Source organism: Thunnus thynnus, chromosome 19, assembly GCF_963924715.1.
Source record: "Thunnus thynnus chromosome 19, fThuThy2.1, whole genome shotgun sequence".
NCBI lineage: Eukaryota > Metazoa > Chordata > Actinopteri > Scombriformes > Scombridae > Thunnus > Thunnus thynnus.
In genome coordinates, this window is record NC_089535.1 from 24,864,702 (window position 1) to 24,888,796 (window position 24,095).

Consider the following 24,095-nt stretch of genomic DNA (forward strand, 5'->3'; position numbering starts at 1 on the left):
GTCTCTTTACATAAAGACAAAACAAGCCCAGCAGCAATATGGCATTTAGCTTCAGGCTCAGACTGATAATATTATTACAACCTGAAAGATCACTATCAGCCCTGCAGGATCATGTCTTCACTTGCAACCCGCACTGTACCTGCAAACACCATCAGTCTCACTATGTATTTAATGTGAGCTAATTTAAAAGTTGTTAGGTGAATGCATCCATCATCATATGCATCATCACTTCTCATAAATGTCTAGAATATACAAAATTTTGAGGCAAAAACTCAAATATGCAACCTGGATTTGCATTGAATTGGCCTGGTGGGAAAGTTATTTACTACTTTTCTTCATCAGTTTCTTCTTCTCTTTCCCTCAGAGTACAGCCCAGTAACCTCCTGCCAGGGACACGTGTTGCCACTTGGGAACTTTTGCTTGTCATTAGATGTGTAGGTGGCGCTCCATTGCACCACAAGTCCCCCGTCAGGACCAATAAAAGGCAGTGATGGGAGACAGAGACTCACTGACAGGTCACCCTGCCTCTCTTCTCTCAGGGGAGTGCAGGAGGAGGAAGACAGCCAGGCACAGATGGATTTGACTTGTAAGTATGGCTGGTATGTGGCAACAGTATTGTTTGGCGTAACAATGCATCTTGCTCAATTTTTTTTTAATTGAAAAAATAACAACCCTAAGTTCCCTTAATTGTACAGTATGTTTCCTCATTGTAAGAAGAACACTAACTGTAACCCAAACCCTTTCAGCCTCAATTCCTGGCCCCATTTGGGACTGTTTCCCATTGAAAGGCTTAGCCACTTAGTCCTCATCCTAGAAGCCTTTTCTCTAGTAAAATAGAAACATACAGCTTGAAAAGACTTCAATAAAGTGTAAATCTAACTTTTGTGTGCATTTTCCAAGCAAGCCTGATGAGGGCAAAAACACCCACTGCAACTGATGTTAGTAAGAACATTGCAGTTGGAGCTAATCCTCCATTTATCACAAGGGGCTGCATTGAGACCATCCTAGCTACACTTTAAAGGTAGACTATGCAGGATTTGTCGGTTGGTGTTTGTAAACATTTTAGGGAAATACTGCATAATATACCTTTAAAACAGACTTTTGACATGATGATTATAAAAAAAAGAAAGGCACACTTTGGAGCAAGCCGAAAAACTAAGAAGTGGTTCAAAATGGGCCAGGAAGTTGTAGTTTTTATGAAACGCTACTCAAACATGAGTAAAACATACATTTTTTGGAGACTACTTTCAGCAGCAGATTAATGCTTTTTGAGCTTTAATAAATATTTACAGTAGCAGGACAATGAACATGTCACATAAATATCAGGTTATTCAGTTCACTGCTGGTTTTGGTCTTTTCATGGGATGTGGTGACAATTAGAAAAATATAGAAATTCACCAGATTCATCCTTTAAGTTCCTGCAGTGGAGAAGGGCTAGTAGTGACTTATCTGACTACTGATTTAAATGAAATGTATATTTATATCCCTCCTGCATTAAAATGGAAGGTAGGCAACAGTCAAGACAACCAAAAGAAAACAGAAGCATGCGAATGAATGACTTTTGAAGCGTGTGTCCCTGAATGCCCGCACACCTGCCATTAGACTTGCCCAACCAGCAGAGCGAGGAGGTGATTACCATTAGTGACTATCAGAGGAGCACACTGTCATTTTATTTTAGAGCCAGACTTCCTCGGGCCTCTCTGGAGTTCCTGATATAGGCGTAGCAGTTAATGAGGGAAATACCCAAAGTTAAACCGAGCATGGGAGCCTGAGAGCCTGAGAGCCTGAGTGGGGAGGGTGGGGGGAGGGAGGACCGGAGAGACTGGAACGTGAGAGAAAAGGTAGCAGGAGAAAAGAGAGAGAGATGACTTTACAGAGAGGGAAGGAGAGCTGTGGGTTTTCCTGGAGGACGGAGAGGAGAGTCATGTCTTTGCTGTGGCTGTGTGGGTCTCTGGCATGATGATTTGGGACAGAATAGAAAAATCACATTGCCAGGGATTACTACACTGCTACGGTGTCCGCTGCTGCTTCTGGAGCTGGAGGAGGATAAGTGTTTTTTAAAATAAGGAGAGTGTCACACTTTTTTCTGCCTTTTTAAACGTTTCTAAGAGGGGAATTCTTCAAGCTGTCAGTCTGTGGATGACTCTGAAGGAAGAAGTCTTCTGAGGCAAGATCAATGGATTAGAGTTTGTGTTGTGTCTGCTGTTTCTGATCAGGTGCAGAGCTTAGTCAACTGCTGAACAGGGATACTCAACAATTTGTTCACAGTGGCTAAGTTCTTCACTTGTTATGAACTTGGATACAAATATCTGCAATTACTTACTCACTGAAACTGTATATAATCTTGTCAAAAAATTAATTTTTTAAAAAGCTTTTCACTTAAACAATTAAAACCAAATCAGAAGATTTTGTGCTCAAATTGTAAAAAGTGAGAATCTGGGGATTTGTTTTTAATGTCACTTTATCTTAAAAATCCTAAACCAATTTGTGTTGCACTCTTGTTGTCATTAAAGTATAAGGCTGGTGATATTTTCTCTTTTTTTATTGTCAACAATTGAAAAAGACCAAAACCAACAATTAATTCATCCTACTAAGTAGTGTCTGTGTAGCAAAAGAAGAAGCCAGATATATCTTATTCCTCTGCCATAGAGCTTCATTGTTGTCCAAAAACCATTAAAACACATCAGTTAGCCACACTGTTGCACTGACTGACATCATCATTGTGAACACAGTGTAGGTTATTGTCAATCAGTCCCACATACTCTGTCTTGCTGCTGGAAATACTCTTTAGAGCACAGAATGTGTATTACTCCGCAACTGCAAATGCACCATTTCCCCAAGTTGGAGTAACATTTGCTAAAAACTACAGTGTCCGGCTGTTTTAGAACATTACTGAGTTTACAAAAAATGAAATTGTATATTTGTGAACTGTTTTTAAAGATTTATGTCATGATTAGGAACAGATAAGCTGTGGGCTAACTGCCAAAGTCATGGTAGGGAAGTCGGAAAGTATCGAGAGGCACTAATACATTGTTGGTTTTGGTCTTTTAATAGGATTTGTTGACAGTAAGAAAAATGTAGAGTAACAGCAGCCTTTTTCTTTAAGTAGTCCTCACTGTCCTCACACAACACTTTCCATTAACTAACAACCATGATCTCAGGTTTGATATAAGCCTCCACCTGGTCCTGGAATAAATCTAATCTTTTTGTGAATTTGATGCAGAGTATGTACTGTAGGAAAATTCTTGAGTTATTTTAAGATCTGTTGGTGGAAGGGGACCCAAATTAAAAGTGACAGTACAGTCTAAAACTACATTTTTCTTAATAGAAAATCAAAGAGCCTTTAGATCTTGTATTTATAATATTTCATCAAAACTATATACCTATATATAGACCTATATAGAGGTCCCATGTGGAGAAAGTATGTTGGAAATAAAACTTTTGCAGAAAGTAGCAACCAGCCAAAGGTCTATAATATACTGATATGAACCTCATAACTGTTTATTAGTTCTCTGAGTTCATGATTTTATATTTATTTTAGAAATTATTGATGCTTGTTACTATAAAAAAAATATGACGACAGATTGTCATTTGTCCAGTGCATTTACATTCACATTAGTATCTTGATTTTGGGTCTTATCCTGGTTTTGATCATATTCGGGATATTAATAATATTACATGGAGCATGAGAGACCTTGATATTCAGCTCCCTGTGATTCTAACAGTATCCAGGTTTCTGATTAGCTGTGTCAAGTTGTGTCTTGATTCCTCAACATCTCAGCCTCTCATTTCTCAACCAACAGAGAATGTTCAGAGACCAGGATAAGGTGTTTACATGCTGCCACAGCAGCCTGATTTCTATTGGAGGATTCCAGGTAGCAATATCCAGCTTTATGATTGTGTATGATTCCCAACTGGGGTACTAAAAAAATACCCACACAGCTGTGTTTAATAAATTAAACACAATAAACACTCATGATTAGAAATTGGTGTGAGACTTATCACAAAGGAACCCCCAACGGTTGACTACTAGCATGCCTCTCAGTTTCCCACCAACCTGAGTTATGTTTTGAGTGGGTGAAACAAGTATAAAAGGTTGGATAGGTTGAAACAGGTTCAACCACTCCAAACGGTAGTACTTGAGCTCATCTGATTGGGCTGCAGGGGACTAAACGATTGGGTATAGCTACAATAAAGTATCTCTGATCAACAGCAACAAAACAAGACAAATAATGTACTGTATCTGTAGCATGTTGGATAAACTTTGAGATTGTCACTTTCATCTAACAAGATCCACATTTGACTCATTAAAGGCTCTGATCAGTCCTTTCTGCCTTTATCGGCGCCCATGACTTTATCTGACATTTATCTGAGCTTTTGTAACTTCTCTCCCTTTGCGGTCAGATTGAGTGACAATTTGTGATGTTGCCAAGTAATCTCATCCCTCAGAAATTTCCAATTAATTTTCCCTTAAACAATTAGAGGATTATATTTTCATTGGCAATACTGTGTTTACTTCTCCTTAGGGCTGACACTAACAGATAATATCATCATGTAAAAAAAAAAAAAGAGATAATTAGAAATATAAATATTCTGAAGTTTAGCTGTGTGCAAGTAATTACAGTAAAGGAAATGTGTTTCCTATAAACATTTAATTCCTACCATGTTTTATTTAATGTGCAGAATTTCACGCCTCTCTCAGCAAGCTTTGAATGGCACCACCAGAGCGACACATGTGGAGTCTTTGGCCAATGTCTTGACAGAAACATCTGGCCTCCCTCTTGTGCCTTCTGAGCTGACAGCAGTTGAATCAAACACACTGGCTCAGTTCAGCAGGAACAGGAGTCCCGTCAGCACTCAACATTTTGTCGTGAATATCAAGCAAAGGATCTGTGCAGAAATCTCAAGGATGAAAAGTACAGTGAACATGCAGCATGCAAGACTTTCAACAGAGATCAGAGCCTATTAGGTTGAGTAGAACGGCATAACCAGAGATGACCGAAGATCTGGATTTATGACTGAGTATGATACAGCCATTGTATCAGCTAAGGAAGGACTGACATTATGCACCAGAGGAATACTTTTCCCCAAAAAGTTCTCTCTGTGTTTGGTATGATTTAAGGATAGTTAATACACATGTAATATTATGCAAGAAGCTGCCCATAAATGACACTCTTCATATCCAAAAAACTGTTTTATTTGTTTTTTTTTTACTAGAAGTGATAGTGTGGAGGTGTGTTGACACTGGTGGAGTTAAACTGTGCTGAGTATATTTAGAATCAGGTGTGTTCACTGCCCTCTAGTGTTTACAATGATGAAGTACAGCAGTATATTAACATTAACATCTGTAATGCTAATAGTTGTAGTTTCAATAAGTCAGAAAAATGTGAAAACTTTCAAAATAGACATAAGCCACTAAAATAAAGCACTCAGAAACATTAACAAACAAAAACTGCTTGATTTGTTTTAAATGCACAAATAAATAAATAAATAAATGTGAATGAATGTGCTTCCATACAAGTGGTTTTGAATTGTTTGGTTAAAATGGTTTTAATGATGCTGTCCCTGTAGCTGCACAAGAACATGGGAGCAGAAAGAAAAATGTCAGTTCAGTAGAGGAGACACATTTTAGGAGAAACATCCAAAATATTACAACAAAAATTGCTGTACTGCTTCATGTCCTCTGGAGGGCAAACTGTCTTCATACAGTGCAAGTAGTCCCCCGTAAATAACTCGAAGAAGAATGAGGAAACGCACCGACTACAAAAAACTCTAATATAAATCAGACCGTGACGTTTCTAACAAACATGTTCAGCCTGGACACTTTTGAGAGTCAGATATCTGCGGTGATGGAGACTCTGGTGGCCTCCGCGGTGTCGGAGCTCCGCAGACTTCTGGACGAGTACTCGGCCAACGTTGTGTCCGCTCAGAGCTGCTCGGCGCCGGCTGTGAAGACCGAGGAGAGCGAAGTGACTGCGACTCTGCCGGAGGAGAGACAGCAGTTTAACGGAACTGTTACGGTAACACACACGTGTACTGTTTTAGTGAGAACGTGCATGTGACGTCAGAGTTCTATTATGGGCTGTGGTTATGAATCATGGATCCGGGTTATTGATATGTCAGCCAAAGTTTGAAAAAAACTGCGTTTTCCTTCTTCATCTTTGTGTTTATTGGCGTATTGCAATACCAACTTATAGGTGCATACCGCCACCTAGCGTACGTATGTAGTACTCCTACTTAAAAAAACAAAAACAAAACAACAACAAACACTATATTCTCTTAAACATTCCGGTGTTTACTAAGAATTCTACTACCCCTCTCTGAATTTCTCTCACCTCATCACCACCAGTTCCTAGTACTCCCTCCAAATCCCACCCCTGTTTGGCCTCTCTCACCCCTTGTTGTAACCTAACTCTTCATTATATTTGACACAGTGCATTAATATGTGCTCAGCATTTTCAGTTATATTACAATGTGCACATGCTTGTGAATTTACTTTTCCTAACAGAAATAGTGTCTTATTTAAATCTGGATAGCACTGCCTCCTCTCTTCTCGTTCTTCCTTTAACACTGTGCTCAAACTGTTTTTTTGTATCTTGTATTTTTTGTATTGTAAATTATATATTCACACATCCAAATTCTTAAGCAAAAAGCCAAACTCTTCAAAGCTGACTGTCCATATCAAACGATACATTTCTTCTTTATCTAAATGTACAAACAAAAAAAATTGTTAAAACATATAACCACTGTAAGCCTTACAAAACATTTATTTAACTATTTCTTTTTTTTTTTATTATAACCTTTAGTCCCTCTGCTGTGTTTGTGATTGTAGACTCAAGTTGTATACACAAGGTGCTGTTAACTTGTTGTATACTTGTTTCAATTAAGCTGTTTTTAAAAAATCCAAAAGTGAATTTATCCTTCTGTTTCATTCTTTCTGTTCCATCCATCCATTCATCTATTTTTATTTGCAAAATTTTTATTCTGGTTGAAGTATTCATGTTACAAAATTAATTTTTTACAATTCTGACAGTGTTAAATATGATCAGTGAAATTTGTTTTTGGCACAAGTAACAGCAACTATTGGTTCACAACAGTGTCATAACCAATCAATAATATAGCCCTAACATAACCTGTGCTAACATTACTGCAACTAACAATATATCATCAATAAATCTGTAGATAATTTGTTCTTTTTGTACAGCCAACAGTCCAAAACCCAAAAATACTCAATCAACGATGATATAAAACTGAGAAAAGCAGCATTTGAGAAGCTTGAAAGCATTTCTGTGTAATAAATTCCTTAATCGTTCATCAGAATTGTTGTGGATTTATATTCTGTTGCTCAGTTAATCAGTTAATGACTCAGTTGCCTAATTGTTAAAGCACTAATCATAATCAACCTCTCTTGGCTGCTCTTCATTTGCTCTTCCTCATGTCTTTCCAGAGCCACTTTGCAGCCCTCATGGACACATGGACCAAATGTGCGGTTGAAAAAATATCAATGATTGTGAAAGTGTCCATATGTGAAGCTGAAGGTAGTCGTGCTGCAGAGCAGAGGTCACGGCTGGATGACAAAAAGAAACAGAGGAGTGTGAAACAGAATGCAGGGCACAAAAATCGTAAGTCAGCGAATTACTCCAGTGGCAGTGACACTTCATTGAGACTATTGACAACTTTTTTTGTATATTTAACAGTGTTGCATATTCTTGTGGTTGTAATTACAGAAGTGGCTGTGAGAAGCTCTCGTCGGAAGATAAAGAAAATAGGAAAAGTGTGGGATGACCATATATATAGCCAAGGTACGTTGCCCACTCAGTTTCAGTTTTAGTCAGACGTTGCATAAAATGATTTTGAATACAAGGATGTATCGTATGTCATGATTTATCCTTTCATCTTGCTTCATGATGAGAACTACACAGCATAGCAGTTTTATAAAAGCGTCAAATGGCAGCCAAAAGCAAGATAATTAGTCATTAGCTTTGTTTGTACAGCCTGAGTGTGTTTGCAGGAGTTTCTGGGCATTGTTGTGATATTAGAAGTTGAGAAAAATGACTGGTCTCCTCTATCAAATGAAACACATACAACATGATCACAGAGAAAGCAGTCATTAAAACATGTTTTGAATCCCTCATTAGGCTGTTATATCTTAATGTGAGCTTCACTGATGTTGATGTCATGTTTTTGTGTTTTCAGTAGAGCAACAGACTGAAGAAGCAACAGAAGCAGCAGCTGACTCAGAGTCAGTGACTGAACCTGGTAACTACTGCTTCTTGATTTTACAAACCATCAGAGCAGACACGCAGATACGTCCTCTGTGTGTGTGTGTCTGTGTGTGTGTGTGTGTGAGAGAGAGCGAGAGAGAAAACAAGTTCATATTTTTAATTAACCAGGGACAAACTATTCATCTACAACATTCACACTGAACACAATAAAATAGGAGCTGAGAGGCGTTAAAAGGAAGCAGCCAGACTATTTAAAAATGATTCTAAGTCTAGGGTGTGTGGTGCAAAGATGCTGTTAGAAAAAGGAGGAAGTATCTTACAGAGGTTTTCAGGATCAAGTCTACAAAGTAGCAGGTGTTGCAATTTTCTGAAACTGGTAAAATTTCAGACTGAATATTTTTTCAAGCATTTACAGGGTTATCAATGTGAATACAAAGTACATACAGCCATTCAAAAATATGGACGTTTTCTAATTCAATTCCATTTATTTTCTGAAGAGTAATGTTATCAATCTTAATTAGTAGACTGAAATTGTTTTGCCTTTTTGTTTTTTTAAATCATTGTTGTGCTCCACACTCACCACTTTGACCACTTTGCAGTGTGTCAGAAACATTAATTTCAGTCTGTTAAAAGGTTCCTTGCTCTTCTAAAGTGATAAAACATTTTTCCCCGTCTTACATACTGCTTGGTCTTCTTGAGCAAATTGATTTCTTCTTGTTATTAAAATGTGTTATGTCCCCGGTCTAGGGGAAACCTTGACATAACATAACACATAACACTCCTCCCACTACCAAGAATGGCCAGCTGCACAGCAACTAATGTTTAAACAGTAGCAGGCTATTTCTGAACAAAACTTCAGAGATGGGAAATGCCCAAAACAACAAGTTCACTAAGCCCAAACCCTAAACTTCCCTAACAAAAAAACCAGAACTGAAACAAGAGCAAGACAGAGAAAGATCTGTTCTGTACCAAAACAAATGACAAATGACCGAGGTTCATGACAGATATCTGTTAAATGTGTTGAAGTTTAACTTGTTGTGTGGCTTTGTCTTGTGTTAGCTGTGTGCTTCCTACTTTGTTTCGAGTCCTCTTATAAAGCTTTTTCTTGTTGCAGCTGATGTAGCCACACATGAGGAGAGTAACTCCCTGTCTGAACCTGACATACGAGACTCTCAGGCCACGACAACAGAGCAGGCCTCCGATGCCAGCCAGGAGGATGTCATCCAAGAGGATACAGACTCCACTCCAACTACCACATCAAAGATCAAACATAAGGAGACTACAGGGCCAATCAAATGTCCCTCTTGTGACAAAACATTTGCTCTGAAGTGTTTGATGGAAAGGCACTCCCTGACTCACACCAAACCTCACCTCTGCTCTGAGTGCGGCAAACGTTTCGCTGGACTCCGGGGGCTCATCGCACATTCAAGGCGTCACACAGGAGAGAAGCTTTACAAATGCTCAGAGTGCGGTACAGAGTTTGCTTACAAGTCCACCTTCAACAGACACATGCGCCAGCACAGCCTGAAGAGACCTAGCACCCATACATGCACGCTATGCGAGAATCAGTTCGCCGGGGTGTTGGCGCTCCAGAGGCACAGATGTTTCGCCCTGGAAAAGACGTTTGTCTGCTCGCTCTGCCCGGAGACCTTCAACTGCAGACAGAGTTTGGCTGATCATGAGAATCTGCATTCAGGAGACAGAGATTTTGTCTGCGAAATGTGCGGCGAGAGTTTCCTCTCGTCCTCGTCCTTGACCACCCACCGGGTGACCCACATGCAGAAGGAAAACTGCTGCGATGTGCTCGGCCTCGGATGCAGCGACATGAGCGTCCTCAAAAAACACCTGAGCAAACACACCGGAGAAAAACTTTTCACCTGCGAGGTTTGCGGTAAAGGTTGCAGTCACCGGAGCGCCCTGAAGCACCACATGCTGACCCACACGGGGGAAAGGCCGTACGTCTGCGAGACCTGCGGCAAACGCTGCGGCCACGCGAGCGCACTCCAGAACCACATGAGGATCCACACCGGGAAGAAACCGGGGGAGCAGCCGGTCTGCGACATATGCGGCAAAAAATTCCGCTGCACGGTCAATCTCAAATACCACATGTACATCCACACAGGGGAGAAGCCTTACGCCTGCGACCAGTGCAGTAAAAAGTTCAGCAACCCCAGCAATCTCAAGGTGCATGTGTTGATTCACTCAGGGGAGAAGATGTACGGCTGCAACATCTGCGGCAAAAGGTTCTCTCACTCCAGCAGCCTCAAGCTACACAGAGGCATTCACACAGGCGAAAAGCCGTATAGCTGCGTGGTCTGCAGGAAAGGCTTCCTAAACAGCGGCGAGTTCAAGAAGCATCAAAGGGGTCACCAGCCACAGGAGGCAGGGGATGGACAGTCTGAAAAAACTGCAGTGAAAATCTAAAACGTTTCAGTCACTTCCTGTACTGAGCACTGATAGAGATTGTTGTGTATACATTTACATACACTGGAGATCGGCTTGGCAGTGTGAGGATAAATACTGTGAGACAATAGAAATTTGCCAACCATCAGATATTTTTTCAGTCTTGTTGGTATTGAGGTGTCTCCCCTTTAATATCTCTGGTTGTATTAGACTATTGCAGGCGTCATTGCATATCAACAGGACTGTTTTATGGCAATATACTGTCATTTACAGGAGTAAAACTTTCTGTATCACAGTGCAAAATTACATACACTACATGGGCAAAATTAAATGGAGACTTGAACATTACACCCCTATGTGATTGTTGACCCTGTCAATCCAAAACCATGGGTGGTCATGTGCAGCTACAACAGCCTTCTTTAAACTGTTAATACAAAGCTGGAATCACATTGTTGTCTGAAATGTTATTTAAGATTTCCTTAAGTGGAACTAAATGAAGTCCAAACCAAGACTAAAAGTATGCAATAATTTGTGGGCAGGGGTGTCCACATACTTTGGGCAATATAGGGCTGTGCGATGTGATGATATATATAGCGTGTGACGAGAGAAAAATGTCTATCGTTTATATTGTTGTGACGCAAATTACACTCTTTACGGCAATATTTTTCGTCATTTGGAGTCTGTCCATCTTTTGCGTGGATCACATTGATAAATTACTCTTCTTGGCTTTTTACTATTGCACTAACAGTAACATAATGAGTTTAGTTGTCGTCAACTCTCCACCGCTGTATGTCTCTCCTCTGCTGCGCTGCACACTCACGGCGGGCTGAGAAAGAGCAGAGAAGCGGCGAGACGGCGACCATAAGTGAAAGCAAAACGTGGTAGAGACTGTCTTTATTTGTGTTATTTAACCACATTTATGTCCACTCTTTGAATTTCAGCTAAGTGTGTGAGAGTCTCTGTTGTGTTTTGCTGTAATTTATGGTTGCACTAAATTCTCCTCTGCTCTCTATAGGCCTTTAGCCCGTATTCAGACCAAATCAGGTGGTGCAGCCGCAGGATTGAGCGGAGATGTGTGGGCATCTTTGTGCTTTTTAGAACGTAACCGTTGTGAAACAATCAGAAAATAAGGTTTTATTGATCTGATTCATCGGCTTTCTCACTACCAGCACTCCCTCTCTTCATTCACTCTCAAGCTCACTCGACCACAGCTGCTCTCTCTCTCTCTCGTCTTTTTTAAATGAGTCGACAGAAAAGTCTACCTTAACTTTTAATGTTATCAAACGAGGAGTAATGTCCTCCCCTCGTCCTACTAATGTCTTTCTTCTCCCTCATGGCAGAGTTCAGCTCTGATCAGTCTGATCTCAGTCACGCCTCTGAATCAGGTGTTGTGCGTTATTAAGCATCCCTGCTGTGAAAAGCACACCTCGTCGCGGGAATGCACATTTGAAGACAGTCGCCTCAAACGACAACCAAACGTGTAGATAACACCCACAGACCTTTTATTCATTTTAAAGTGAGTTTATGTCAAAAGGGACGAAATGCTTATGTTTTACAAGACACAGTTTACTACGAATGACAACCTACACACAATGACACAAATCAATATCATTCTCATTCCACGTCACATTCTGTTTAAAGTCCAGATAATTTGAGAGTGAACAGAATAGAATATATTTATGTTTATATATTGTATATTTATTATATTTATTTTCTGTCTCTGTAGTTCTATATTTTATGAATTCTCTATATAGGGTATTTTTTACAGGCATTTTCTATCCCCTTTGTGATCTAAGGCCTATCTGTATAATTTTGCTTTCTGATGTATTGTTTTATTGGACAGTGTTTGTCATATACAATGTAGGTCTTCCTAATTAAAATGAAAACAAATACATGAATAAATACACACCGAAAGTGCAAAGTGAATCCAACTAGAAACTACTTTGTTGACTGTACTCAGTGTGTTCAGTTTATTGAAGTTCATTGTCTTCAAGTTTCAAACTCACAGAGTTTACATTAGAACAACTCATGAACCAACTTTTAGTGAATTCGGTTTTAAAGCAGAATGGAAACTCGTGTTTAAGGTTAAACTGAAAAATCAACTTTTTTTATTGCGAGGTGCGATGCGCTTTTTGGACTTGTCTCTTTTCTGTTCGTTGCTCTGTCTCTGCGAGGCACTTTGATATTGTTTCACGATGGCGTCGTGGTCCTGGATGAAAATCTTGATCTAGGAAGGAGACAGTAGGAGACAGTATGTTCAGCTGATCGTCCTCTGTTGACACCCTCGCTGCTCTGTCAGGGTACATACCTTTTCCAGCTGCATCTCTGTGTCATTTATATCCACACCATCCTCTCCTCCTACAGCCCCACCTGTCGATTCATAGAGGTTGAGGGTCACCATCTTAATTTGTCCCAGCAAGAGTGTTTTCTTTGCTGCGGTTTCCTGGATGTGGTTCCACTTCCTCTCCTGTATGAAGACAGGGGACAACTGAATTTCACACAGAAGATGGTAGTTGAGTTCTTAAGCAACACTCGATCTTGTCTCGGCTCTGAGGCCGGTTTTGACACGTGATCTCGTCTCATACCCAGATGTCAGCTTCAGAGCGCCTCTTCTCTAGTTCGGTCTGGAGCTTTGACAGCTCATTGTTCTTGTGTAGGAGCATCAAGCGATGCTGGTCCTCCAGCGTCAGCAGCTCTTTGCTCAGCTGGTCGGCCTTCTCCTCTGCCTCACGCTCCTTCTGAGAGAGCTTGTCTCGGACGTGTAGAAGATTCTCTAGATGATCTGCGAGCGCATTTACATCTTGAAACTGTAATGCACATACACGCATTAAAATTAAACTTCATGATGTTCATAATGAGAACATGTCAGTGTCCTGCCTCGCACCTCCGCTAACAGCATAAAAGTCATTTTAAGAAAGCCTATTCTAATGATTTTCTCAATAAATTGATTAATAAGTTTGTCTATAAAATGACAGAAAATGCTCATTATAATTATAATTTCCCAGAGCCTGAGGTGGCGTCTTCAAATTCCTTGTTTTATCTAAGAAGGCAAGAGCAGCAGATCCTGACATTTCAGCAACTAGAACCTGTGAATGTCTGGCATTTCTGCTTGAAAAATGACCGAATCAATTATTCGATTATCAAAACAGTTGTCATTTAATTTTCTGTCGATCAATTTTTTTCAGTAACACAACACTTGCAATGTGCTGCAGGGGTAGTTAGGTGGTCTCATGCATTTCAAAAAGACTTTACTCTGACAGATGGTTTATTAAATGGATAAATATAATTTTATGGTAGACTATTCCTGTATGGAAAATAAATTAAAACTTGTAAAAATCCGTGCAGTACCTTGGTCATTTTGACCACTCGCTCCATGAAGTCCCGACACACAGAGAGTCTCTGCACCTGGTGCAGTGCCTCCTGTTTCCTCTCCTTCATTTCAACATGCTCCTTCTTCAGCCTCTCTATCTCTGCCTCCTTTTCAATCATCCCCTTCCTCTCCCTCTCAACAGCTTGATCAATGTCCTTATCCTTCACAGAATGAGATGGAGTTAGTTAGTTAGTTTGAGAATCAAGGTGTACAGTCATGGCTGGATTAAGTCGCTGGGGGACCCTGGGGCAAGAATTAGCTGCTAGGTAAAATTCTTCACTTCCTTTGTGTATACTGTCCATCAATAGCACACAAAACATTGACAACATTGACCCTAGGGCCCCTCCACTCCTGGGGCCATAGAGAATTTGCCCACATTGGCTTTACTGATAATCAGCCTTGTGAACAGTCTAATACAGGAGTGTGTAATGGTCTTACCTTAAGAAACATATCAACGCTGGAGAGTAACTCCTTCGTTGTAATCCGTTTTTGTTTTAACTCCTCTCTCATCTCCTTTTCGCGCTGCTCCAAACTCTTCAATGTCTACATAAAAACACACACAGCAGGCAGAGGTTACATTTCTTTATAATGTAGTATTTATAATGGACAGGTAGAAGTAACGCTGTGTTAGCACCTGCAGTTGTTCGTTGTACACTTTGGTAAGATCTTCATACTCCCGGTGTTTCTTCAGTACGTCAAATAAAAGATCGTCCAGTTCCATTGGGGGGGGTCTTGGCGCCACCAACTGAATCTCAGCAAACCTTCAGTTCACACACGAACATAGTAGAAAGTTATTAACGTTGACTGCTAAGATTGATCTTGGATCTCACACAGACAGAGAGAGCCTCTGGTCTCTATGCTGGCCATTTGTGGCCATTTTAGCTGTGTTAATGTATATGACATAAAATTTCCCAAGGATGTGGATTTTTTTCTGATTTTTTTATTTTTAACTTCATCTCTTTAAATATGTCTATAATATGCTGTATGCATCCAATACTACCACTTGGCTCTATCGTGGCTACTTTTGGCCAGTTGAAACCTGGTAGCTGAGAGGGAATTTTAATGTTTTTTGACCTGGCTCAAAAGAAGTAATTATACTAAAAAAAATTGTTACTGCTACTTATTGATAGGTATTAACCTGCTCTGATGATTAAAAGAAATATCCAGTTGCATCAATTATATGGTAAAAAATGACAATTTTCTGTTTTTTTTTTTACTGGAAAGGTAAGTGGCAATAGGCAATCTAAACAGGTATTTAAAGGGTTCAAATTCCGTCATTGATACAATTTTGGATTCCATGATCAGGACTGATGCCAATTTTAAAAAAATAACCAGTGAAAGTAGAAAATAATATTAATATATAGTGTTTCTATAGCATTTTCGGAATGTAAACAAGAGGTGGCCATTTTTGGCTGAGTGGGAGTTTTGTCTATTTTGCTTTCCCTGCACAAAAATAACAATGCATAATATCAGTGTTGTATCATATTATCATAAATCAGTGTTGTTGTTAATTAGTTACATATCCGAGACTGTGTTATTCATTATACAAGAGAAAACACTAGCACTGAGAATATGGATAATAGCTGATTTTGAGGTTGTTTTTCAACAAGCGCGTTGCGCAAATTAACTGGCATTTGAAGGGTTAAAATCCTAAAAAGGAATGGATATTTTATACTTATGACAAGAACTGATATTGGCTAAAAACTTTATGCAGTAAAAGTAGCAAGCAACCTCAAAATTTAAAAAAATTACAGACTCAGCTGAGAGAATAGTGATTTTGAACAAGACCGGAGGGTTAAACTCACCTTTGACGAGTCGGCTTCTCACGGAGAGGCCTAAAAGCCATGGTGTGTTGTTGTGTTTGAAGTTTTTTCAGGCCATAAAGTCTCACAATCTCAAAGTTTCACTCTTTCTTCTGTCAACTTAGTTTTCAAACTGTGTATCCGTCTTCGTCTCCAGCGGCCCTCCTTCTCGTTTCCATGGTAACAGAAACGAGGAACGTTTAAAGGCACAAAGGCGCAATCGGGAATTCAAATGCAAACAAAAGCACAGCGCCACAAACAACATTCAAAAAATGATAGTTACTTTCCACCACTGCAAAATAGTTTCTCGGGTACATTTAGTTAGTTTCTCTTTCACACATAGTTCCCTGTAAATTGAACACCTGCATGCTATGTAAAATCACAGACGGAGGTGGCTTTATGTCGGCACGGGGAGATGGAAGGGAATGGACCAAGTGTTTATTCATTGAATTAAAATGCGCTATATCGGGATAGGTATCGTTATCGGGATATGAAATGACCTATATCGGGATGTGAGATTTTGGTCATATCGCCCAGCCCCAGTGTATACCATGATAGAACGCTTTTATTGCCCATCACAAACTGGAGACTTACGTTACTGCAAGGGTTTTTGATTTAGCCGAAACTTGAAAACTATTTATTAACAAATTCTGTTAGAGGATAAAATGTTATAATATAGATACAGATCATTGGAAAGTTGCACATGTCTTAAAAGTTTGTTCCCTGTTCTCTGTGTTGTCTTCATTAGCAGCTGTTGACTTCATTGCTCATTCTCAGTTAAATGCTTTTTTTTCACTTTGGTTTTACTGGAATCACAAAAGTTACTTACATTTTGGTAATTCCATCGTCATTAAACAAAGGAAGGGAAGGAGGCGGTAAATAAGGTCAATAAAGAAAGCAGATAATGGAAAATGATTAAGACTTCATCATGTTTGTGAGTCAGTCTGAGCAGACCAATTGACTCAGAAACATTGAGATTTTGTTGAATTTTCATGAGGAACAGTAGCTAATTAACACTGTATGAATATCTCATGACCGAAATAAACTAATTAAGATGGAAGCACATACAGTACACTGCCTCTGACACTGTCACTGTGCAGGATTGACATATGAGCAAAAACAGTCACGTAATTCTGAGTCACTTCAAATGTCAGTTCACTACAACAGATTTACATAATGATGTCTGATTAGATCAACATTGAGCTGGGAAGAAATGTTAAGATCATGTGCCCCAATAACAAAATTACAGTCAAAACCTAAATGATCTGAACATAAAATCTAATATTTGAAAGAATATTAGTGAAATTAGAGCAAAAGATAAAGACGGAATATTATCATACTCTAACTATTGCCCTAGATAGAAATAAAAACTGAATCATGAGAAAAAAAAACCAAACAAACAACAAAATTCTTGTTTTAAAGAAATACAGTTCATAATCCTTGGTAAATACTTACAGGCTTGATTAAAAAATCTTGACTTAGGTCCCTTGAACCCTTTTATTAACACTGTAACTCAAATACAAACTCAGAGTAATCACATCTGTCCCAACTGTGTACTCTCTAATAATTGGAACCAAATCCTCCAGGAGAACACTTTGTTCCACAGAACATCACTAAAGTGACCACAAAGGGAAATATTGAGAACATAAAAATTACATAAGACATACGTTTGGTTGGCCTTCTCTTCCTGAAAAATCCAAATGAACACTTCAAAATGTTCAGGAGGAGCTCACCATGGGACATATACCCAGAGTCATTATTAAAACACAAAAAATAATGTTCTTGTGGACAGATGGTGTGTACTCCCTCTGATCTGAGTCTCAGAAATCTGTAGTGATGTGAAGAAGCACCGAAACTGCCCTGATTGTTTATGACAACAGATTATACTCCGTTACAGCCAGGACATCCACACTTTGTTATAAAGGAGGAAGTGGACAAATTTCAATTGAATTTTTTTCGTTCTTTCTTTATTTTTAGATTAGGCTGAATAATCTTCACCTTCTTTTCATGTTTTATATCTTCACGATTATGGATTACCACTGTTTTGATCTTCTACAGTAAGAATGTTACAACTGCACTCACCTAAGTTGTCCACTAGGTGGTGGTAAAGGACCATATACATGAAACTGCATCTTTAACATTCAGCTCAACAAGTATAAATGTTGACAATCATCCTTCTTTTATATACTCACCCATAAAATATCATCTTGAGAAATTTATGACTTACACTGTTGTAAAATTCATTTTTCGGGAGGATGTGACCTTGCTGAGAGGCACGTTCTGATCAGCAGGTTATGGGAGATTTGAAAGGGAGAAGGTTTGGACTTCTCACAACTTTTTTTTTGGCTATTTCATGTTTGTTTTATTTATTCATTCATCCAGTCAACTCCTACACTCAGAAAGACTTGTTTAGCCACAACATCCCTCTTTTTCAAGCTTTTCGAGTTGAAAGTAAAAAAAAAGATTAAAAAAACAAAAATCACAGAAAGAGCAAAAGAAGACAAAGACAATAACAAATAAGATGCACCAGAACACAGAGACAACAATTCAAGAAATTACCAAAATCAATAAAGTATCATCACTTGAAAAACAAATTTAATAAGAAGCTTTGAAACTTGATTGGATGTGATCAATACTTTGCTCCCTCTCTCGTTAAAAATTGCTGCTTGAAGACATAAAGGCAGTCTGAGCATGATGTGTGACAGTGTGCTGAAATGAAACTTTTGTCCTCATACGACTTGCTCTGTGAAGAACTGAGTCTTGCTTGTGACTGCTGCAGTACTGACTGTTTCTCTGTGTGACTCCATCTCATGCTGCACTAAGCAGGTCACACACTCCTAATACCAGTTTATTGCATTTAGTATAACCTTTAGGCCAGCTGTGCTTAATGCAGCTAAGAATTCAGTGTTTTTATGGAGATTAAACTCCCACTGAGGCCGAGGTTTCTGCAGTTAGTTTGTTTAAAATAACGTACAATCTGCAAAACATGCAAAAGATTATTCGTTTATTATTAGCTGTTAAAAAGAATCATGTAAAGACAAAGTGATGTATGTATACAGGGAAAGGCTAAGGAATCTCAGATGGGCTTGTGAAAGTTGTCAAGCTGTCAAAAAAATTGGAGTGGTCAGGGAGTATTGGAAGATTGGAGAGAAGGCAGATACTCCTTAAGAGAATCTTCTTAAACTGTGCTTGTTTTATTTTTAATTCAGTGTGCTACTTCTTGCTTCATGGTACGACTTATTGCTGATATGAATAACTAATAGTCATATCAGACATTTTTTTGTGCATCAAAAAAATGTTGTGAATTTTGCATAAGTATCATGATGCAACAGATGCAGCAGCCCCTCACATAATCAAATGCTATCTCAATTGTTTGATCTGGTACCAAATGCTGACATCAAATGTCTGGTCTGATTTGTAGTCTTGTTTACGTTTTATTTCATCATATATGTAATGAGTCATTTTGCCAATTTTATTGTTTTTATTCTTCTTAAGTAAAGTTATGTTTGCTGATGTTTAGACAATGTTGAACATTTGACAACTTCTTTTGTTAAAGGAAAAAAAGGTTTCGTACAAAAACGTGATTATATTCCTCAAAGTAAATTATCAAAAAAGTTGTGTATCTCTATTGAACTTGTGTCTCAAATTCTGATAAAAAGAGCCATTTTGGGTGTCTGAGAAAAATATATTCACAGTTTTAAAGCTGTTCCTTTTGGGATTATTGTGTGTAGGAAGAAGTCTTTTTGAGACAGCGTGTGCGTCACATGATCCTGGAATACAGACTGTGGCCACTAGCCCAAAATTGCCCCATAATTCAGAGCTGTTCCTGTAGGTCTGAGCCCTAGTGGTCAACCATATTGCACCATTGATCTGTTTGCATACAGATAGAAGTTATTGCTTCAGTTTAGATAGAAACGGCAGCAGCTTCGATGCATGTTCCTGCTCGCCAGACTGACCCCCAGTGACATTCATTTCTCATCCACTATGGCTTCTTATATGGTGTCTAATTGTGATTAATGGAAGACAGTTTCAGGGGTCACTACCCTGACGGTAAGCTGGAGCCATGTGGTGTCAGAGTGTCACTGCAGAGTGATGAAGTGTAGTGACATGAAACAGGCAATCAGCATGCAGAGGTTCTTTTCTCCTGATCGTTCGATCCAAGGTCCAGATTTAGTAGCAAAGGTAATCATACCTTTGCTGTCAGAGCCTCTGGACTCTGCACGGACCTGTCTGTAAAAATCAGGACAGCAAATATACTGAAGTCTCCTTTAAAGGTCCAATTTGTAGAATTTAGTGGCACTTAGTGGAACGGACTTGGCAGAAATGGAATAAAATATTCATAAGTATGTTTTAATTAGTGTATAACAAAAATAAGAATCAGGTTTTTATTACCTTAGAATAAGCCCTTTATAGCTACATGGGGAGCAGGTCCCCTTCAATGGGGGTCGCCATGTTGCACCGCCATGTTTCTACAGTGGCCCAGAATGGACAAACCAAACACTGGCTCTAGAGAGGGCCTTCTGCATTTTTTTGTAAGTTTTGTGGCCACCATAGGTTCTCCTACACACTTGGAAGGGGACGGGTAGGGGAGGGGTATTCAGTGTGTTGCAATTTGCAACCTCATCACTAGATGCCACTAAATCCTATATGCTGGTCTTTTAAAAGCTCACTTTCACAGTTTAATGAAGATTTTAAGATACACATTTTATTTATTATTATTTATTGATTGATTTATTATTTTTGTTTTTTTAATCTTATTTATTATTTTTTATTTTTTTAATATTTTAGCTTATGTATATATATGTATGGAAGGATGGATGGGTGAATGACAGAATGGGTAAAACAATGGATGGACGAATGAAAGAATGGATAAAACAATGACTGGATGAATGATAGAATGGATAAAACAATGGATGGATGAAGGGATGAAGGGATGAAGGGATGAATGGCAGAATGCGTAAAACTGGATGGATGAATAATGGATTGGGTAAAATAATAGATGGATGAATGAATGATAGAATGGGTAAACATGGATGGATGAATGATTGGGTAAAAGAATGAATGGATGATTGGTAGAATGGGTAAAAGAATGAATGGATGGATGGGTGGACAAATGGGTAAAAGAATGAATGGATGGATGGGTGGACAAATGGGTAAAAGAATAGATGGATGGATGATAGAATGGGAAAAGAATGGATGGATAAGTGGGTAAAAGAATGAATGGTAGGATGGGTAAAAGAGTGAATGGATGGATGGATCAACAGATGGATAAAAGAATAGATGGATGGATGGATGAATGGTAGAATGTGCAATAAAGTGGATGGATGAATGGATGGATGTTGTAGCTGGAGTATTGGAGCAGGCAGCAGATCAATGTGTGTCACCTGACTGGACATGTGACTGTGTGAGAGAAGACTGATATCAATCAATTCTGAGGCCACAGCTCAGTGACATGATGACTCTGACCTTGGATAGACACCATTAATTAAACTCTGTCAAGCTCTTTATCACTCACTGCTCCCCCTCATGTGGACGGTCCATCAGTCAGCAGCAGCAGCTGGCTGTCAGCTGAGAGCAGGATAATGTGTGCGTTCAGCGTGCTTACATCACTGCATTATGCAACATTATCAAACATATGTGGGTGGAATTGTAAACAGCAGTTCCAGCTCAGAGTTGAGCTGTTGTCAGTGATGATGTGGACTCACAGCTCACACACATAAAATCAATGCTGAGTCTGCAGGAAGTGAGAAAAATCAATCAAATGTGGGGCTGCACAATAAAGTGTTACAGTTTGTAGCCTGGAAACCTGGATGTTTTTTCAAATGTGGCTTTCAGATTATGCAGAACATAAGGTCTGAATTCAGGTACACCACAATGGACAGCACTCCATTACAGTCAAAGTCCGGCATTCACAATGTTATTTAACCATGGATGGTTTATGAGACAAAAGGCCCCTGGGCACAGACATGTCAACCTCTTAGCTACCAGCAAGAGATGTGTATTTCCCTCTGAAATGTAATGGAGGACAAGAAGAGTATCTTAAAATGGAAATATTTCAGGAGTACCAGCACCCCAAAACTGTATTTCCCACCTACACTTCATCACATTACACCTGTTTGTGTATTTTCAATGCATAAATTCAATTCAAAATCTGCCATGAGAACCCTGAGAAAAGCTGAGTTCTGCATGTTTGACAAACAGACAAACATGCAGAAGTCAAACTGAATGTCTTTGTATCTTAAGTATAAAATGCATTTTTATGTACTGCAGTAAACCAATAACAACAACATGCCAGGGATAGAGCCATTCAGAATCAGTGGTCTTAGAGCAAATGTGCTGCAGTGAATGATGCCTTAATTTTTCCTGTGGGTTCTCCTGATGAAAGAAGGGTTCATTTTATTGACTGACAGGGAAAGGTCAGAGCGGGAACGCCACCCCTGGGCCTTTAAAGATGGAGTGATATTTCATGGGAAGAAATCAAAATAAGGCCTCTAAATGGAGCCTATGGGGAACAGAGACCCAGCTGCATTATTGACAGGGGAGGGAAAAAAAACGAAGGAGCTGTGTCAGAGACGAGAGCTGGAGAGGGATCAAGTCTGACATTCTTACTGTCATTTAGTTGATTTCCCACTCGACTTACGTTTCCTCCTACCTGTGGAACACATTTCATGTTATCCAAACAAATACGAGAACATTATCAATGACTGAGGGAAGTTCTCATTACAGATAAGAATTCTGTGGTTGGATTTGTCCAAACATGGACAAATGAATATGTAGTGAGTTGGATGATTGGAAACCCAATTCCAAGAACAATAACAATTCTTAAAAAAAATTAAAACAATTCTTCAATAAATATAGGCATAATAGATACAAAGCAGCACTGTGTGTCACACATGCCTTCCTCACGATGTCCTGACACACAATGAAAATTGCGTCACCTAAGTGTTTCAATTTTACAGGGTAGTCACCACATACTCAGATGTAAATGAGCTCAGCTGCAATTCATCTGATTTGCATTAAGTGCCACTAAATAAGATCTGTTGCCGGGCTGTTTTGACGTGTGTTACACATGTCTGGAAAGCAAAACCAAAGCTTTCAGCTGCTGAACTTGGTTTATTGGTTGAGGAGAAGACACTTTTGGGACTGTAAGTTTTCATTCATCCCGCAAAAAGGCGGCTTTGTGTATGATGGGAATTATTAAATAGTCTGATGATGTCGGCCCCAAAAACTTTGATAAAATGTTTTGATAATGCTTTGATAAAACTCCTTTGACTAGATAATTTGTGTAAACAGATAACAAATAATTTAACAGCCTATTTAATACTAATGGCTGTTTCTTTCACATCACACTGGACTGTAGCAGCTGTGAGCCATTAAAAGTCAGCAAGATAAGCAGAAGGCCTCTGAGGGAAACAGAAAGGTAGACTTGTGTGAAAAATAGCAGATTGTTTCATTGTTGCTAGTGCTGAGAAGTCCCAGTGTTTGATTTGTCTCAGTATACTCAAGTCTGGACCTCTAAATGTATCGAGTATTTCAAGCATTTTGAGTTTTCCAGTTCTAGGTGTTTTGTAACTCTCAGAACACTACAATGCTAACCAGATGTGTGCGTATCAAGTGGTAGTAAGTACAATTATGCATTTTCTTTGCAAAATACCAGGCTGTATGCTACATGAACTTGATAACTTATGAAATCAATTGTTTTTTCATTTACTTACTGTGATAATTGTGTTGATTCTACATGGGTATTGTTTTTACCAGAAATAAAGAAAAATCTACCAATTTGTATGTTTTATCATGACAAAATAAGAAATGAGCTGGAGACAATAAAGACATTTCAACCAACATGCAAAACAGTTGTTAACAGGCACTAAAGTAGTCTAACTACTGTATCAACCAAAGTGTCAAACTTTAGAGTGTGAGTATATGGCTACTTACTGGAGGTTGTACGTACCAGATTTGTTCGTTCATTTCATGCCTGCACTGATTATTGCTCTTTCGTCTTGTGTTGTGCTGCTGAGCAGTGAGCTTTGGTAAAGTAACTATATAATGCAATAGTGGTGCTTTGAGCTACATGCTAATATCAACATGCCACCAAAGTTATTACAGTCATCCTGTGGATCCTGTTGAGATATTTCAATCTGGATCAAAGTTGCAGACAAACAGACTGACATTGCCACACATAGAGCCATAGTGCCGGCGTGGCTAAAAACAGTGTCATGAAATACTACAGACTACTAAAGGGAAATGTAATGCAAAAATTTACTTATGTATATGTGACCTCAAATAACTAATTTG

The 24,095-nt window shown here is 39.0% G+C and overlaps 2 protein-coding genes across 3 annotated transcripts; one reads left to right on the top strand and one right to left on the bottom strand.

Annotated features, from left to right (window-relative positions):
* The first annotated feature begins 5,665 nt into the window (after positions 1-5,665).
* LOC137170923 (oocyte zinc finger protein XlCOF6-like) lies at positions 5,666-12,585 on the top strand. Of its 2 annotated transcripts, none has more exons than XM_067574569.1 (5): positions 5,666-6,020; positions 7,448-7,622; positions 7,728-7,802; positions 8,197-8,259; positions 9,340-12,585. In XM_067574569.1, exons 1-5 carry the CDS (start codon positions 5,808-5,810, stop codon positions 10,647-10,649), a joined length of 1,836 nt encoding a protein of 611 aa, XP_067430670.1. In that variant the 5' UTR covers positions 5,666-5,807; the 3' UTR covers positions 10,650-12,585. The 2 variants fall into 2 exon arrangements, with proteins under 2 accessions (XP_067430670.1, XP_067430671.1); XM_067574570.1 differs by having other exon boundaries at positions 8,200-8,259.
* A 121-nt stretch (positions 12,586-12,706) lies between these two features.
* Positions 12,707-16,003, bottom strand: LOC137170924 (coiled-coil domain-containing protein 42 like-2-like). The gene is made up of 7 exons (XM_067574571.1): positions 15,804-16,003; positions 14,633-14,759; positions 14,437-14,541; positions 13,977-14,159; positions 13,214-13,435; positions 12,937-13,095; positions 12,707-12,855 (listed from the first exon to the last, which is right to left on the bottom strand). The coding sequence occupies exons 1-7, from the start codon at positions 15,842-15,844 to the stop codon at positions 12,727-12,729; spliced, it is 966 nt and encodes a 321-aa protein (XP_067430672.1). The 5' UTR covers positions 15,845-16,003; the 3' UTR covers positions 12,707-12,726.
* Positions 16,004-24,095: the final 8,092 nt, after the last annotated feature.

Coding starts and splice junctions, on each gene's coding strand:
- LOC137170923 (XM_067574569.1), top strand. CDS start 5,808: ATGTTCAGCCTGGACACTTTTGAGAGTCAGATATCTGCGGTGATGGAG. Junction 6,021..7,447: donor AGTTTAACGGAACTGTTACG/GTAACACACACG, acceptor ATGTCTTTCCAG/AGCCACTTTGCAGCCCTCAT. Junction 8,260..9,339: donor AGAGTCAGTGACTGAACCTG/GTAACTACTGCT, acceptor TTCTTGTTGCAG/CTGATGTAGCCACACATGAG.
- LOC137170924 (XM_067574571.1), bottom strand. CDS start 15,844: ATGGCTTTTAGGCCTCTCCGTGAGAAGCCGACTCGTCAAAG. Junction 14,760..15,803: donor GAGAAGCCGACTCGTCAAAG/GTGAGTTTAACC, acceptor TGTGAACTGAAG/GTTTGCTGAGATTCAGTTGG. Junction 12,856..12,936: donor CAGAGATGCAGCTGGAAAAG/GTATGTACCCTG, acceptor TCTCCTTCCTAG/ATCAAGATTTTCATCCAGGA.